This window comes from Egretta garzetta, unplaced genomic scaffold, assembly GCF_000687185.1.
Source record: "Egretta garzetta isolate BGI_Z169 unplaced genomic scaffold, ASM68718v1 scaffold46, whole genome shotgun sequence".
Classification (NCBI taxonomy): domain Eukaryota; kingdom Metazoa; phylum Chordata; class Aves; order Pelecaniformes; family Ardeidae; genus Egretta; species Egretta garzetta.
In genome coordinates, this window is record NW_009260268.1 from 3,503,766 (window position 1) to 3,521,126 (window position 17,361).

General features: G+C 39.2%; 1 protein-coding gene across 1 annotated transcript; it reads right to left on the bottom strand.

Annotated features, from left to right (window-relative positions):
• Nucleotides 1-420: 420 nt before the first annotated feature.
• Nucleotides 421-16,762, bottom strand: DCTD (dCMP deaminase). The gene is made up of 5 exons (XM_035897816.1): nt 16,617-16,762; nt 15,106-15,241; nt 5,078-5,194; nt 3,418-3,514; nt 421-1,439 (listed from the first exon to the last, which is right to left on the bottom strand). The coding sequence occupies exons 1-5, from the start codon at nt 16,737-16,739 to the stop codon at nt 1,361-1,363; spliced, it is 552 nt and encodes a 183-aa protein (XP_035753709.1). The 5' UTR covers nt 16,740-16,762; the 3' UTR covers nt 421-1,360.
• Nucleotides 16,763-17,361: the final 599 nt, after the last annotated feature.

The following is a 17,361-nucleotide window of genomic DNA, read 5'->3' on the forward strand; positions in this document are numbered from 1 at the left end:
TTCACGAACATTACATTTTATGTAATATCACAAATGCACAAAATATGCTTTGCATATGATTGCAAAAACAGCAGCACTCTGGAGCCAAGCACATGGTTTAATATTATAATAATGAGTCTACTTCAATGTAGTGGATTTTAATAAGACTTTAATAATACTGGTACAAAGCCAAATTACATAATGTCCCAAAATATGAAAAAAAGCTTTTATAGAGAAAATAAAAGCTCATTGAAGTATAACCACATTAAAAAAAAACCAAAACAAACAACCACCAGTGTTATCTAAACAAAGCCATTAGGCATATTTAATTTTAAAAAATCAAATTAGAGAGAAGGAACTCAAATCTATTCCCAGATCTCAAGATAAAATTAAAAAGGGTATTATTTTAGGCAACATTTATGAAAATGAAGGTACTACGCCAGCACTGGGAAACAAGCTAACACAATAATTACCTCTTTTGGCACAGATACGGATATGGGTTGACTATCTCCAATTTCTCTCAGAGGACAAAAACCTATTCAGTTACCTTACAGGTTGATTTTAAGACTGAACTATGTCAGACTTTCTAGAAACAGCTTAGACCAAAAAAATAATTTCCTTCTCCACATGAAAACCAACTCCAAGTAAGAGTCCCAAAGGTAAAGACCCAAATGATTTACTCCCTCAACACCCTCCAATTCTGGAGCCTCAGGGAAAATGAGGACTTGAAAGCACCTGTAAAGCTTGGTCCAGAGCAGGGACTGTTCTCAGAACAACTTCTTCTCTCACCCCTCCCCATGTATGAACATGTGAGACAGCAATTAAAAGAAAAATCAGCATTTCATTTGTTGGATAACACATGCAGAATATCACACATTATGTTACAAAATGTTAGTGTTACGCTAGTTGGAAGATTAGGATTTGCATGGATAACGTTTTTTGTCCTTTATGAGGATCAACTATTAAGATCCACATATCCCATAGAGAGATCAACATATATTAGCGTATTCCACTGTACTACTGGTTACAGTAAGTACTACTGTTAAACTGAGTCTAAATCAATGCTGACAGCCTATCAGAGCATGTGGTGATGAATACAGCGAGGTTCAGAACAGTTTTCTTTACATACATTATATTGTCTCATCTACATGTCTCCAGACTTTTTAAGCAGTTTTGATAAAGGCATTAAAAAATTTTAAGTAGATTTAGATTCCACATGACAAGATGAAGTGAGGGGGACATTTTATGCCTTGGATTTCTTAGAAGTCTACTTTAGCTACAGAAGCCATTAAAAAGTTGCAAGTAACTTCAAGATGAAAGGCATTAGCAGCTTTTTAGAAAAGGATAATCACAGTCTTCTAGGGTCTTAATGAGACTTAATTCACAGAAGCTTTTGACTTGGTCTGCTGTTAATTGAATCAAAGTCGATGATGATCTTGTTACACTTTGGCTTGAATTCCCTAAAATAAAGAAAACCACAGATATTAGTTAGCAAGTAGTTAAAACATTTTGCTTGCTTTAGCTCCAGCTAAATTTTTGAAGCAATAATATAAAAAAAAAAAACCCTCCTTGGATTCACATAGTTTTCATCTCTGTGGGAGCCAATTATAGTGCACCACACTGAGAGAAACCTGGACAAGAAAGACTAAGACAAAAGAGACACATGGGGTGGGTTAGCCTGCACATTCTTCGGCTATTGGAGTTCATAAATTACCCAGGAGTCAAAGGACTTTTAAGAACTTAGCTGCAGGTGGTGGCATCATGTTACCAGGGCTGGGATTTTTGTTCATATATATTTATATTTCAAATATTTTTTAATATATATTTACAGATACAGGTACACATATATGTATCCATAAAAATATTTCAATATACTGTATATGTATTGCATATACACATATGTGTAGCCATACGTATATATAAAAGATATTTGGGATATATTTTGATAAATATTTTGGTCACTTTTTTCCTGCCAAGTTTTCAAAGAACACTTCCAAACTTTGCCTCAGTATATTAAATTATTTTTTGTGCTAGGGGACTAGATGACATTATGCATCATACTGGGGAAAAACTAAACTCGTTAAGAGGGAATAATTTTAAAATTGTAACTTTAGAACTGTAAAATTAATACTGCCACAAAATGTTTCCTTTTATTATCATTAGAGCATCTGCTACAGCAATTAGCAAGGAAGATATTTGGGGACTGAGCATATATTTTCCAGTCTACCAGTAAACAAAGGATTATGCAAATAGTGTGGATTTAATGCCTAATTAAGCTCTGCAGTTCAGTTCAAGAGATTCATTAAGTAGCACCTACATCCTTAATAATCAATACAAGAATGACTAACAGTCAACACAGCAAAGCACATGCTGCTGACCACAGAAACTCCGAATACTTTGTCCAGAATAGCAATCTGAAATGCAAGAAACATTTCTCACCCTGGAGAAGTTACAAGATTTGACTTGCAAGAGAATGATTTATGCTTCTTAGTCAAACAGTCTTAGTAGACAGGAAATACACTGAAGGACTAAAACTGAATTTCAAGTACTGCTGTGTTTTTTCATGGGTGTTTCTTAGCCCAGTAGGTACCTTTCATCCTAAAATTTTATCTGTCAGAATTGTTATGTTTGCAAATTTTTCGAAGCCTTTATATTAATATTGTAAAACTTTTTAGAGTTGCAAAGCCTCCCTGACTGCATAATTAGCCTCATCCACAGCATGTTATTGCTATCAAACTAGCTGTTGAACAGATTGTCTTTAGGTATCTCTGTCAGTGTCTTTAACAACCCCACTCTTCAAACATTTTTCAGATTCTCATTACTTTAAGGCAAGTATTCCAAGTTTTACCCTTTTCTCACAAGAAAAGCTGACCAAAGAAGACTGGACAGCTATAGGCACCAAGAATTAATCACGGGTGGCTGGTTTGACACCTTCCCAAATGGACTGCAACAGAAAGATACTAAAGTTTCAGTAAGGATCAGGTAATCCACAAAAAAACCCCAGCTGGTCATTTCAGTCCAACTCATAGGATCATAGGCAACTTCAGGTTGTAAGGGAGTTCAGGAGGTCATCTAACCTAACCTCCTTCTCCGTGCAGGGCCAGCGATGACTCTCTTGAGTACAATGTAACAAATAAGCATTCCATTCGCAATTTCACTTGCAGTCCAGGAATGAAATTTAATATTCCAAATGGACCATTTTGTCATACAAACATTAAGAAATTGAAATTCAACCATATACAAAGCAAAAAGAATGGTGCAACAGTCTGTCAATCCAGTATCTTTTGCAGGCATACAGAGCAAGCCATCTACAAACACTACCAAAGAATAAAACGCTGCATGATGCAAAGAAGAAAAACTTTTTCCCTGAAGTTGGTATCTTTCACACACCATTTTCCTTTCAAAAATAAAAATAAAGTTAATCCAACGTTCTCTTACCTGTATATAATACCTGCTAAATCAAACATCCGCCGTGCAGCTGTCATTTCTGTAGTGTCATGATACTTGTCAGACATAAAAATAACTTCCTTTATGCCTAAAAAAGGCAGATAGAAAAAATGTTAGAATTACACTGGGAAAAAAAAAAAAAAAGTAATGTCCCATAAAAACTGGTGCACAAAATCAGAAAAGGCAGCATTCATCCACATATTCTAGACCTCCTCAGTACACCCCTACTTCCCAAAATACTGCAGGCTGTACCTGAGAATAAGGCTATGTAAGGTAGAGCTGTTTTGGAGTACAATTCTTTCAAAAATCTTAGAAAATGTTTTTCTCCACTTAGTCACCTAAGTTTAACTCAGAAAACCAGAACCAAAAACTTGCAGGCAAAAACACAAGACAGACAGACTAGAAATTAAGCATTTTTGCAAAAGTAATTGAAAACTTATCTTTCTGCTTCTTTAATACCCACAAAAAACTTAAACCCCAAATCCCATTCCCCCTCCAAATGCACAGCTTTAAAAGGATGCTTTTTCATTTTGTTCTCTGTTTTGTAAATAACTCCCAGTCCCAGGTTCAAATCCTCATAAATGCATGCTGTCTCAAATTGTTGAATGATCTATGCCTAAATTACTCAGGCAGAGGAGAAGTCTAAAGGTTGACCCAAGAGAAGTCACAAGCATTTCAGAGCCTATCAACACCTTACTGTGTTTACCAGACAACATAAATATCAATACATTGCAATTTAGTGCCTACCTAAGTGCATAAGTGAAAGGATGAACGACTACATTGTGAACAAACAGCCAATCTACCTTGAAGACCATTTGATTTAGATTCTGCAAATAAGAGAAATGTAGCACAAATACAGAATACCATCGCCCTTCCCCCTTCACCTCTCTTCATTTCAAACCTTACTGACCAAAATAAAGAAGGATTCTGTTTGCTGCTTTCTTCCTAGATTCCCATGGCCATTAATGGTGAAAGCATTTCCCCAGAACAGCAATCCACGCTAGGATTGCAAGACTTTACTCAATGAGCAAAAGACATGCTACCTTAGAGCAGAGATTTTTACAGAACTGAAGCCTAGTGCAGATATGCCTAATCTGAAAAAAAGGCGACACATTTAGGCCAGCACACTTGCTGCAGTGGCACAGATTTATAACAATTGTAATGAAAGACATAATTAAAGTAGGATCATAGAAGTCTTATGACATTTACGAGCAAAGATATTTTAAAATCTTCAAATATCTACCATGCATCACATTCAAATTAAAATTTCATGTATATACTCCCAACAGACCTTTTGTCATGCGGAAGTTTATTTCTTTCTGCCCTACTCTATTCAATGTGTCAGAGCACAGTAAAATTGACAGTAATTATATGCAAAGCCTGTGTTGTTCTTTGGCAGCTCCTGGTCTAAGAAGTTACAAACCTAAATTAGAAGCACGCTTAGAATCACAGAAGATGCAATTAGCACTGGAAAAATTTGGCACCATTCAGATGCAAAAAAAAAAACCCCCACAAGTAGCATCTTATGAAGTTGACAGTGCAATTAATTTAGATCTAACAGCAGCAATTTAACATCAAATACATCCGTGATAAGATACCAATGAGAAGCAGCACTGCAACCCTGACAAATCAAGCTGGCACTACTCCTTACCTGCCTGGATGATGAGCTTTGCACATTCATTACATGGAAATAAGGCAACATACATGCTGCAGCCTTTCACATCAGCTGAGTTTTTGTTCATGATGGCGTTCAATTCGGCATGGCACACTGATATAAAAAAAAAAAAGAAACAATTCCTAATACTGTTCATTAAAATAAATCAGTCAAACTAAAATTAAAGTGTTACAATATAACTGCTTACATCCTTTCAAAGGCAAATCGCTTGCACAGCTTGTCATAGAGGGCAGAGGAAGAAATAAAAGCAGAAATACCAAGATCAATGAAGGTCAATTGTTCTGACCATGCTGCCGATTAGTAATGATATCATTAAGCGCATTAGCATTGCCATTTGCTAACACCTATTGCAGGCAACAAAGCCGTAGGCTGTGGGCCAAGTAGTTGCAACCACCCTAAGTGAAGCAATATCTCACAGCTTCACAACTCTCTGGAGTATCTAATTGCCAGTATAAAACAGCTCATTTATGTGTTTACATGCACAGATAGGAACAGTCTTACGGTTATAAGAGCGCACTGTGCGCACTTAAAGGCAGGAGAATCGCGAAGTAAAACCAAGTAGCTCTGTCCTCTGGGTCTCAGAACGGCTCAGCGCCGCTGCATGATTCTCTCACCCCAAGAATACACAAGACACACTCAACCATAAAAATGTCCCAGCTTCAATATTAAAGTGAGTTTACTGCTCATTAAAAGGTGCCAGACTTCCCAAGCAGGAAAACAAAGTCCTCTATTTCTCCATGGATTTAAGATAGGCCAGCTAGCAACAGACTACCCGGCCTTATTCCACAGCAACCCAATAGCTCTTTCTGGACAGATCGCACCTTAGGGTTTAAGTTTTTATGCTGTACACATCAGCAGATTACCTAATGTGTTACCAACACAGGTGAGAAGAGCACAGTTTCTGTGTCATCCACCATGAACCTCTGAAAAAAACATTAGGATCTCTGCAAGAACTTCCTGTTTACTCCTAGGAATGACAACAAGTTGCATAATTTATATACCTACCTACTAAGAAACTACCTGCTGCCCTGACTTACTTCATAAACTGGTGCTGACGTGTGGTGTGGGATTGAGCTCATCTAAAGATTTGCACATGCAGACATTAAGAGTTTTTCCACCACTTGTTCTGAAGAATGGGTTAAAAAAAAGTAGTTTACCTCTCCCTTGAACACGTGGGAAAATTACAACAGGCAAAGTTAGGAGCACAAGCTCATAGCATAGTTGCTACTATGTACTGACCTCTGTGTGAATGATCTCACCACACACAGAGTAACTGAGTGCAGCACCTTCAACGCGCAGGAATCCTTGCTGAATGGAAATGTTTTTCATATGCGCTAAATGCCTACATGGAATTTTCTACATAGCAGCTAATGCACTATAAATTTACAGCTTAACTTAAAGCACACCAGCTTTCTCATCTAGCCAAGTCACAAAGGACCAAACACTTGCTAAAGAAAGCTCAGTATCGACTTCTACAAGCAGTCCCCAGCATCACCATGACCATGCTGTCCACATACCCCCTCGTTAACAGTAAAGCCAGAAACTAACATAAAAAATAGATTAACAAAAAAGAAACTGCAACAAACCACAACCAAGCACAATCACATTAAGGTTTCTATTACTATTATTATTGTTTCTATTCCAACTGTAATTGGGTCACACTGTCTTTTAAACGTATGCCATTACGTGTACAAGAGACACAATTATATGAACCTATACATTTAGAAAATCCAGAAAATACATTTAACTCCAAGTATATTACTGAGTTGCACTAATCTTATGTAGGTTTCACAAGAAATAGTCAGAGAATTATTTTTCTGGGGTTACAGAGGATTGAGTGAAAAAGAGGATCATTCTTTCTGCAAATGGAACTAGGTTATGTCAATAGGACAGAAACATCACTTCTAAGTTTCTTTGAACAATATACTTACATTCTAGGCAGCAGGCTAAAATGTGGAGGGCCTCCAGAAAGAATGTTTTCAAAGGCTTACAGAGCTAAAAAAAAAACCCAACGTAATTCCTTCAGTAAATATTTTTCCTTCACTAAAACTCAGAAATCTTCAGCCATAAACCCAGACAAGTTTCATTATTAGTACTGCAGCAAGTTTCCTTCCTGCGCTGGTTGAGAAAGAAAAGCTCTTTCTGCAGACTTCTACAAACTTTCAACAACAAACCTCTTCCCAAGCAAAAACAAGTTCAGGCCAAAAATAACTTACAGAAGATAATCAGCTGGAGTGAGGGAAGAGAGAAATTTTGCCTCCTGATCTTCTTAACATAATCTGAAATTAAGAATAATTACGACTGTCCAGTGTGGAAAGAAGACATAAAGATAGTAATAAGGAAGAAACAGAGACTAATCATTCCAAGACGAAAAGTAGTGGGGTCTCCATCAGGCTTTCATTTCAAAAACAAAAGGAGGTAGGTTTTTCACATACACTGTAGCCTGAGTATTTTACTGCACTTAGTGCAGAAAGTAGTACAGGACTAGAAGATTGCATCAATTCCAGAAGCCATCTTTTTCCTTCCAGTATTCCTTTCTTTTTTTTTTTTTAAGTCTACTGAGCTATTAAATACAAAACCATTTTGGCTCAGTTGTTGGAAGAATATTCTGGGAAACTATCATTACATGTGTCTTTGTTTTATACATTTCCCTGGACATCTACTACTGGCCCCTGCAAGGGATATTACGCTAGATGGTACTTAAGAAGGTATAGGCATCAGACAAATACTTTCAGGCTTTGTCCCATCACTCTTCATTCCCTCTTCCTCCTATTTCCCTCTCTCTGGCAGACAGGCATTGACTGTTAACTGATGTATAGATAAGATAGTCTATTATCCCCAGATTTTTCTTATAGACTTGGCCACCTTTGTACAGAGTATTAGTGAGAGATAGAAAACAAACCCAAGAGTCCAAAATCCCTCTTGTTAATAACTAAGTAGTTCACATTTGGAGTGTTACAAAGTTTTCTAACCTGTTAAGAGCTCCTACTAATAGCTACACATTGTTCTGTCTCAGACAATAAGAAACTAACTTAAAATAACCTTTCGCAGGTGCACAGTATTCAGAATCTGAAAACTGTATTTCAATAGACTAGTAAAACTAAGAATTTTTACAATACCCTATGGGTGGCCTGAGTGTTTTGGTTTTTTAAAAAATAATATTCACATATAGCCAACATAATATTAAGTCTGCAATGCTGGTTTCCATTCTGGAAAAGTGGCTTGAAAAGTATTCTCAAAAGGCTTCATTAGCTGAAGAAATAACCATGCAATGAGAAGTTAGTGTGTGCTCTGACATTCCCACCACCTGCTACTATATTCACGAGGAGGAAAAAAAAAAAAAAAAAAAAAAAAAAAACAGGAAAAACTGCTTCATTACTATCAGTAAATGATCTCCTCCTGCTCCCCGCCTTACAGCGGCACGTGGGCAAGGCGGTGGGCAACGTCCCAAGTGGAGTGACAGGTTGCTTTTGAGGCCGGAGCAGCGTAGAGGTGTCTTCAGGCTGAAGCCCAAGCTTGGCTGAAGTTGGGCCCCTCCAAGTGTTTGATACTTTATTTTGTGCAGAGGTGGTCGAGATGGTCCAAGCGTTCGTGTCCACCTTCCCATAGAGGGGCAGTCGTTCCACAGTGGATGATCTGCTGGCTCAGAGCTGCCCCAGGAGAAGTGGATTCATGTGAGAAAGGTTGAGTTGCTCCCCACCCCTTGGGCTTTCCCCACCCCTTGGGCTTTCTTGCCTATCCCAGGACACCGAGCAGCCCCGAGGGGAAGGTTTGACCAGCCCAGTTGGAGCCCGAGGGTGCAACCCTTGCCCAGGTTTACTCTGAGATGATCGTTATCCCCCCCCCTGCTCCTATATTCAAGAGAAAAAAAAAAAAAAAAACAAAAAAGCAGAGGAATAACTGCTTCATTACTGGTAGTATTAATTGCTAGTGTTTCTATCTTTTCTCACTGCATACTTGCTTTGTGTTGCATGTATGAGGTAGCACTCATCTTTAAGCCTACATGTAAATAACAGACCCCTACTTATCCTATTAATGGTCATTTTTTAGGATTAACCACTTAACATGAACATGCTCTTAGTGGGTTACAGAGTCAGAAGTACTCTTCCTACCTACTAAAAGTGTTCTGACTAGTGATTTTATAAGAACCATGGGACTAGTCAAAGTGTTTCTTAATACTGTGTAAAGGCTTACATGCTTGATTAAGAGCTTGGAGTAGGGACCACCATAACATGTCAACTTTTAAGAAGCAATCAAAAGAAGGGCTGGGGGAGTGACCTTTCTATGTGATTAATTACTAACTGAGCCAGACAAGGAATTTTGAGAAATTATGCACTACATACGGTGTTGCATTTGAAAAGAATACATTTCAATGCATATAGATTGTCACACAGCAAGTCTTGACTTATTTATTAACATAAGTTTTTCTACTGCCATGTTAACCAACTTGACAAACATTCTAGATATGTGGTAACACCACTGCATTCTTCAAGACAAATGCATACGGGGAGTTCTGTAATTTGGCCCACTTCTTCTCGGTCTTTTGGTAAAATCTCCACCTTCTCATGTTCATTCCTTGCCCATCCCATCTTTACCCAAGCTCCACCTACCAGTTACCCTTTACTTGCTGGACCCCTGACGCTGGACACAGCAAGGATCACAGAAGGGACCAAAATATTCCTGAAAGGAATGGGGTCTGGAGGGACAAGCACTGGGAACAGTGATTGATGGATCTGGAATTTGTAGAACGACATCAATCTTTTTTCAGCCTTTGTGAAAGCGTAGGGATGGTTGCTGGTCCCTGCATTTATGGGAAGGCAGGACACTGATGTTGGGCTAAAAAAAAGCTCCCAGCCATCCCTGCTGCTCTCTTTCTCGCTCTGCATGCTGGAGGAAAAGCAGTTGCTGCAGTCAGGGCAGGGAGGCAAGGATAACACCACCGCATTTCATTGGAGTCCTAGCCTCTTCAGACTGCAGCCAGGAAAAGGGAGCCCCAGCCTCACTGCTTGCTTCTGTGAAAGAGGAGAACTGGGAAGTGAAGATGGGAACCACTCAGCCCATTTATGAACATCACAAAATCTGCTGGAGGCAAACCAGAGAAGCCCCTCTCAAAACGTGAGAAGCATTAGCTAATCCACCCCATTTCCCAGTTCCTCCCATCCTGCTCCAAGTTTGTTCTACTCTCAGCAGAACACAGAGGCATTTCTTAGTGGGCAAGCAGAATGAGAGAAATTATTCTTGGTGTTTCCAAATCTCCAAATTTTCTCAAGATTTGATGTATGACACCAGAATTGGACAGAAACGCAGGATGCAGGACAAGAGTGAGTGGCTGTAGGTGGAGACTGTCTCCTATAGATCCCCTTTTGAGCTGAAACCTCGGCTTTGCACTGCCAATTGGAGAGAGCGTATCACACTTCTTCATAGTGCCTTATCAAGTTTTGTGCTGTCAAAATAACAGCTTCTACAAAAGTAACATTTGCCTGAATATCTTCAAATGTTCATCTCTAAAAAATTGACAAAAAGCTCATAATCCTAACACGAAGAAATGTTGATAACAGTTTGTTTCATTTTACACAGCAGGTACTGCTCAATTAAAGCATACTTTTTGCCACAGCACATATTTTATCGTATCTGAACCCGTATAAATATTTGTAAGCATATTTACTCAATATTTTCTCTATTGCTTGGAGGTTTCTAAATTTGCCAGTCATTTTAACTTAAAACTCTCTTAATTAGAGACTGGTTGTCAAATGGATGTTCTTAAATTACAGTGGAGACAGAGGGCATAACAGGAGCACAGCAACTAGCGTTAGTGGGAAGACTTGCGTTAATAGGAGAAAAATGTAGTATTTTAAATGATCGGTGAGAGGAAACTGAGCATCATCAAATCCTTGGATTCATCTAACAGAAACAGAGGGCACTCACTTTTGACTCTGAAAGCCAGAGTTTTGTCTAATTATTAAGAAGCTTCTGCTCACGGTACAGAACACAATGCTTCAGGAAGAGCTTTTAATAACAACTTAGTAAAGTAGGTATTTCAAAACTGGCCTTCCATTTCTGTCATGTGCGCAGAAACAGCCCGGCTCCTGTCACTGACTGGCAGCCTGGAAAGAGCCAGTTCCAACATAGCAACAAAAGCCCGATTTTGTACTGTGAAAAATGGCATTCTGCAAAACAGCCAGTGCTTTCTGACATAAGAAGGCTATACTACTAAACTGTTCAAACATACACAACTAGAATGAAAAAAGTTTTAATCTGCTTCAAGACTCTCCGAAGGAATGCATAGCATCAATACAGGTGATCCACATTACTATTCCTGTAATCCAAATGCCTTGCAAACATTTGCATCCTCTAAGGTAAAGTGAGCACTACCTACCACATTTTGATGCTTTCTTTCGGTAGCAGCTCAGGTTACACTTACATATGGGTAAATACAATTTTTTTTTCACCAAGCACCCTTTCCCTAATGCTGAGCTGAGCAGAACCCACACTGGATGATGCAGGTTACATATGTACAGTATATTGCAGCAGACATAGATAACAGACACTGGAGCCAACAAGTTTCAAGATACAGAAAAACTTAAAGTGACAGGACTTGTTTAGCATTACAACAAAAGTTCAAAAGGTTATTGTTATCACTGAGTGCACAGGGGAAGGGGAGAAAGGAGGAAGAGTTAATCACAGTGAATAAGAAAAGCTAAAAGAACAATGCTGGCACACACAAGAAAGTATAAACTAAAGACAAAAAAATTTAGGGTGGAAATTGGAAGTTTTCTAGCCATGAAACAATGAATCTGATGAGAGCTGTGGGGTCAATGCATCTATCTGTTCTGCTGGAGCTCAATAATTTATTACAGGATCATCTAACACACTTGTGCAAAGACAGCCTCTGGGTCCAATCCCCTGCTATGTCTATGCTGCTGAACACAGACAGGGCCAGGAACCGATCCTTGGCCCTGAGGCCAATGGGCATAGGCTGGTTCATGTTCATCTTACTCATGGCTCCATCAGCATTACATAGCACTTGACCCTGGGTTTCCTCAAGGCTCCAGTCTCAAGAGAGTCCCAGGGCACCACATGCTTATTTCGTATGTCTCAGTTCAAAGTGCATAAAGAAGTAAGATGACTTCTTTGCAGCCCACCAGCATGGTATTTTCACAGCATGAAACAGAGTATGCCTTGCTTATCCCCCAGTATGGCCCAAGGGAGGGAGGAGGGTTAAGCATACCATCTCAGCAGGCTTTGCATTATAGGCCTATACAGCATAACAGCTTTCCTGCAGCCTTTTTTCCACCCTGACCTCTGGAGCAGCCTTGGAATGACCCATTTGCAGAACAATACTGAGGCTTTGTTCTGGAGAAAGCTAGTCAGAGTGGTCCAAAATAGATAGAAGTGAGCTAATGTTTATGCCTAACCTGTAACAGTACATAAAACCAGGAGGCCAGCATTCACATCCACCCCCAGGCCTTTTCTGTAGCACTGCAGATGCATGAAGTAGCTCCAGAAGACATCTTCCAAGTTAGTGTGGTGGTACATGCACAATTACCATCAGCTTTACCTAATAAACTACATTGCAGCTCTAGGTATGAAGGTGCCAGCATTCCCACGATAAGCTAATGGAGCACACAGCAAGAATGTACCATCTCTGAACAAGCTATCAGGAAAAAGCAAGGATAAGAAGTTCAATTTACAAAATGCTCTGATGATTAGCAAAAGCGGAAAGGAAAACATGACAGTTTAATGAGATTTTAGCAGCAATTCTATGTGTCTCTCTGCATCTACCAGAATTTTTTAAAGCTGGAGATTTTTTTTTATATATACTTGTCTGGTCTGTCAACTGTGCTATCAAGATTAATAAGAAACTGCTAGAGTTTAAATGATCTGTGAATTACAAAATAGGTCGTTTATTCATCACAGCAGACACTTTATGTTACAAAGTTGTGATTTTTTTTAATGAGGTGAAGACTAAGATTCTCAGGGGGAAGGGCAGTAGTTAGACCAACTCCTAGAAATGAACTCATCTCTCCAGGCTGTTAGATTGGTTAGTGCATTTTTTAAACATCATGTATTAGAGATTTTTACTTCACATCTTTTGGAGTCAGAATTACCCAAAAATAATAATAATAAAAAAAAAATCTTGGTTCATCTTGTACAAAAATTCCTCACAAATTTATAGAGCATTTTTAGTTTAAATTGGTCAGCTTACGTTTGAGTGCCTGGAACATGCTCGGGTCCCAGAGACCACCCACACTGTTGTTAGTTCAGAACTGAGACTTTACAGCAGCATAAAGATTCAACCAAAATCAATATTCTGTTTTCAGTACTTTGTATTTAATCAATTGGCTAACACTTGTTTCCTCACCCTATAAACAAAGAGCAGTCATACCAAGTTCTACCATTATGGTACTGTCATGATATGTAAAACCAGTGTTTCTGTGCTGTAGAGCAGACTTAAAATTTGGCAGGAGCTGGCCCTAGTATTGGGAATACATGTCTTATGAAAAATAACATGAAACTGTCTCAAGCTTAAGAGTTAACATTAGAGGGTTTGTAATAAATTGGTAATGTGAACAAGGACAAAGTACCAGGGTTTTAAGAACTCAAATATGAAACTGATGAATTATGTGCTGAACCACTGCATATCATCTTTTACTTCAATGCTATGGGAACCAGAAAATGTAATGCCAGTTTTTAGAAGGAGCTCTGGGTGAACACAGGGAACAGCAAAACTCATGCAAGTCTAATTTCTGTATCAGACCAATTGCTAGAAGTTACAAGCAAAAACCAGAATTAGTAGGCAGAGATAAATACTGCACACCAGAAAAGAGTCAGTATCTCCTTGCAAAAGCTGAACTCTGATGCTCATTTCCTCCCAGTCATGCAGGGGGAAGGAAGAATTTCTCAGGGCTCTTGTTCAGTTTTGTGATTCTTCCCCCACCACTCCTTAGCCCAGGACAGGCTGAGATGCAGCACAGGATGAAGAAGCTCCTAACAGCCATTTTTCCGGTGCCCGTGGCTTCTGCTGCATTGGTCTCACCCCACAGAGGTGCAGTGGGAGCTGACGTGGAAGCACAAAGACGAAGAAAGGGAATTTAAGAGAGCATACACTCCTCCCTTCCTCATCAGTCCTAACCACCGTTCTTCCCAAACGTCAGCTATTGCAGACCACAAGGCAGCTCTCAACTCCATTTCCACACCCAGCATGAAGCCTGAGGCAGCCCAGCAAGTTGTCTTGCATCCTGCAGACCACACATGGCCCAGAGAAGTAACTGCACAGCCCTGTTGATTCACAGAAGACCCTTCAAAGCAGGCTTGCAGAAGGCCAAAGTATGCCTGCTGCAAAGACAAAGACAGAATCCAAAGCAGCACTCAGCCATGCTTACCATGAAACCAACCTTGCTCTTCATTCCTTTTACCTATTTAGTAAACGTGAATCAAATGGGAGGCTGAAATAAACAATGAAAGTCACCCCACCCACAGCAGGGGAGATCCACTGCACACCAGATGAGGCAAAAATGGCATGGAATGACAGAATGCAATACTTCAAGACAAACAAAATTCATCTCCTTCATAATATGTATTGCCTATGCCATCAACAGCTGAACACTGGAATTTCCCACAGCCACTGGAGTTTACAATTTTAATACCTGTATTTTAGACCCAATTTTTGGTTTGCATATACATATTCTCTGTAATATCTGTGGAGACAAACACACAGGAGCAGCAATCATCTGCATACACTGCAACTGTGTGTGCTTATATTTACAAGTTTTCACTACACAATCCCAAATGGCTAATCATTTATGAACATACTTTACCAGGAAGTCAACCCTTCATAAAGGCTGTTTTTATTTTCAGAGTTGGGATTTTTATCCTGAGATATCACATATAGGCACATTAACAAAATTAGGTGAGTGGAAGAAAAACCGATCGATGTTTTACCAGCTGAACTGTCACATACACACACATCACAAGTCGGACCTGTCAACCATAAGAAGCCTTACCATAAGGATATTTCGTGTCCAGTTTATGTGCTGCTGTTCTTGTCCAGGGTAGTACATCATCGCTGCAGCCATTAGGCATCCCATTGTATCCAATTCCAACAATCTTGTTTTCTGAATTTACAATGCAGGCACCAACCTAGATAAAATCAGATTTATGTACTACCAACAGCACGCAAAACAATGTATCAACAAGAAAAATGAGACCTGAAAAGTCAGTCCTACAATTTTCATTTAAGAGATACAAGCCTCACTTTATATTACGTCACACGATCTAGTGAGCAAGGCTATAATTGTACCCAACTGGTGGAGCTTTAAAATAAATTGGAGCAGATGCAACCCTGCTACGCCTCTGGTCATGCAGTCCCCATCCCAGCCTGCCAGCACTGTTCCTTGTCTGAATATGAAGTGAACCTAGTTCAGGGAGCAGAACCGGCACTGAACTAACCCTACTAAACCTAAGTTTTCCACCAGTTCAGCTCCCCAAACTAGCTTTTCCAGCAGCAGTACAAGAAAAGGTATGGAAGACGGAACAGGAATGCAGTAGTGTTGACCTAGGCAGAGATGGGCTCACAAATCTTGGTGGCTTGTTTACAGAAACATGCACCAAAATACCAGACCTTTTAACTCCCAACCTTTATTACTTTAATCCAAGTCTGCACAGGGACCTTTCTTATAGAAGGAAGTGTCCTGTTTTTATGTTTTCTATCCATATTTTAGATTTACTGAAATGGCACTGATTTTAATTCACACTATGTGTTTATCAACCGGCTCTTGGGTAACAAAAATTTAGCCCTAAGTGAATAACCTTGAGAGAACCAAGAGCCATGATGTATGCAAGGAAGCCAGTGAGTAACTGAGCAGACTGTTAACATATATTTTACTCCATGGCTTTGCTGGGATTTGCTTCCTGAACTTTTTCACACACAGGAAGCCTAACAGGACAACTGGATCCTGCAGAACAGCATGTTTCAGGAGATGTATCAATCACCTCAAACCAATATTCAAGAGAGGCACAGGAAAGAAGCAAAGAATGGGGACAGACAGTGAAGCAGAGGCAGAAGGGGAACCTGAGGGAGGAACCAAACTAGAAGAAAACTCCAGTCAACCCAAGAACAAAAGAGAATTTTTATACTCTTACGGGTGAGGAAAATGAACTTGCAAAATGCTGTGTCTTAAAAAATTACTGTCTAAAACTTTCAATAGTCATATTCTCCTCTAACAATAACTATATTTACTGGAAAAAGGAAAGAAAATACATGTGTTATTTTAACCTCTAGATGAAAAGATGATTTACAAAACTGTAAGCTGCAAAGGTACACACAGAATTATACACATGAGGTCAGGCCCAGTACGAGAATTTCTGTAACAAAAGGTGCTGACCATGTTAAAAAATTAATAGCTACATACTGAAATAACTTTTAATAAGAAATCCACTGAAAGTGCTACATGTGCATCTGATGTGATGTGCAATATAGATTAGGTTATGTTTTTCTTACACGTTGCCTTCTTACCTGAGAACTTGGATCCTTGCTTCTTTGTGCTGACAAAAAAGCTACTGCCATAAAATATTCAGGCCATTCCAAATAATCCTCTCGTTTTTTGCAGGGTGCTTCATTGCCAAAACTATAGTTCATGGAAAAAACCAGCCATCAGCAAACACCACATAGCTAGAGTTACTATAGATTGTATTCTTTTAATGTGCACATGTTTAAAGTAACCAGGATCAGAATCTGGCTAAGACGACCGCACGTTCACTAATATTTTAACAATAAACCCACCAGCTTTATGTGCTTTCCAGGAACTTACATATGCGACATTTCCTTTCAGGGGAAAGGCACCCAGGCGAGGTTGCAAATTTCAGTTTTAGATAAGGCGGCTGAGCTATTCAGAGCACTGAGCTATTCAAAGACAGAGCAATTTATCCTTTATAGATAATACCTTGTGTATTTCTTAAGATTCAGGTATATCATGTACTGGCATTCTTTTCACCCAAACAACATAATCTTTTTTTATGATGACTGTGCTAACTGCAAGCCTCTAATCTAAGCTATTTTGTACTTCTGCCTATGACAAGTGCTCACTAGGTTTCTATTTGGTAGCTTCCTGTGCAGTCATTTCGTTTCTGCCCGCAGTTAACTGCCATGAGTTTGCCTCTCATTACAACACTTAGCAGCAAAAATCTGAGGCTGTAAGCCATTCTGATAGTCCCCTGCTAAGTTTCTCTTAAGATTATGTCCTATGAAAGCCTTCTAAAAA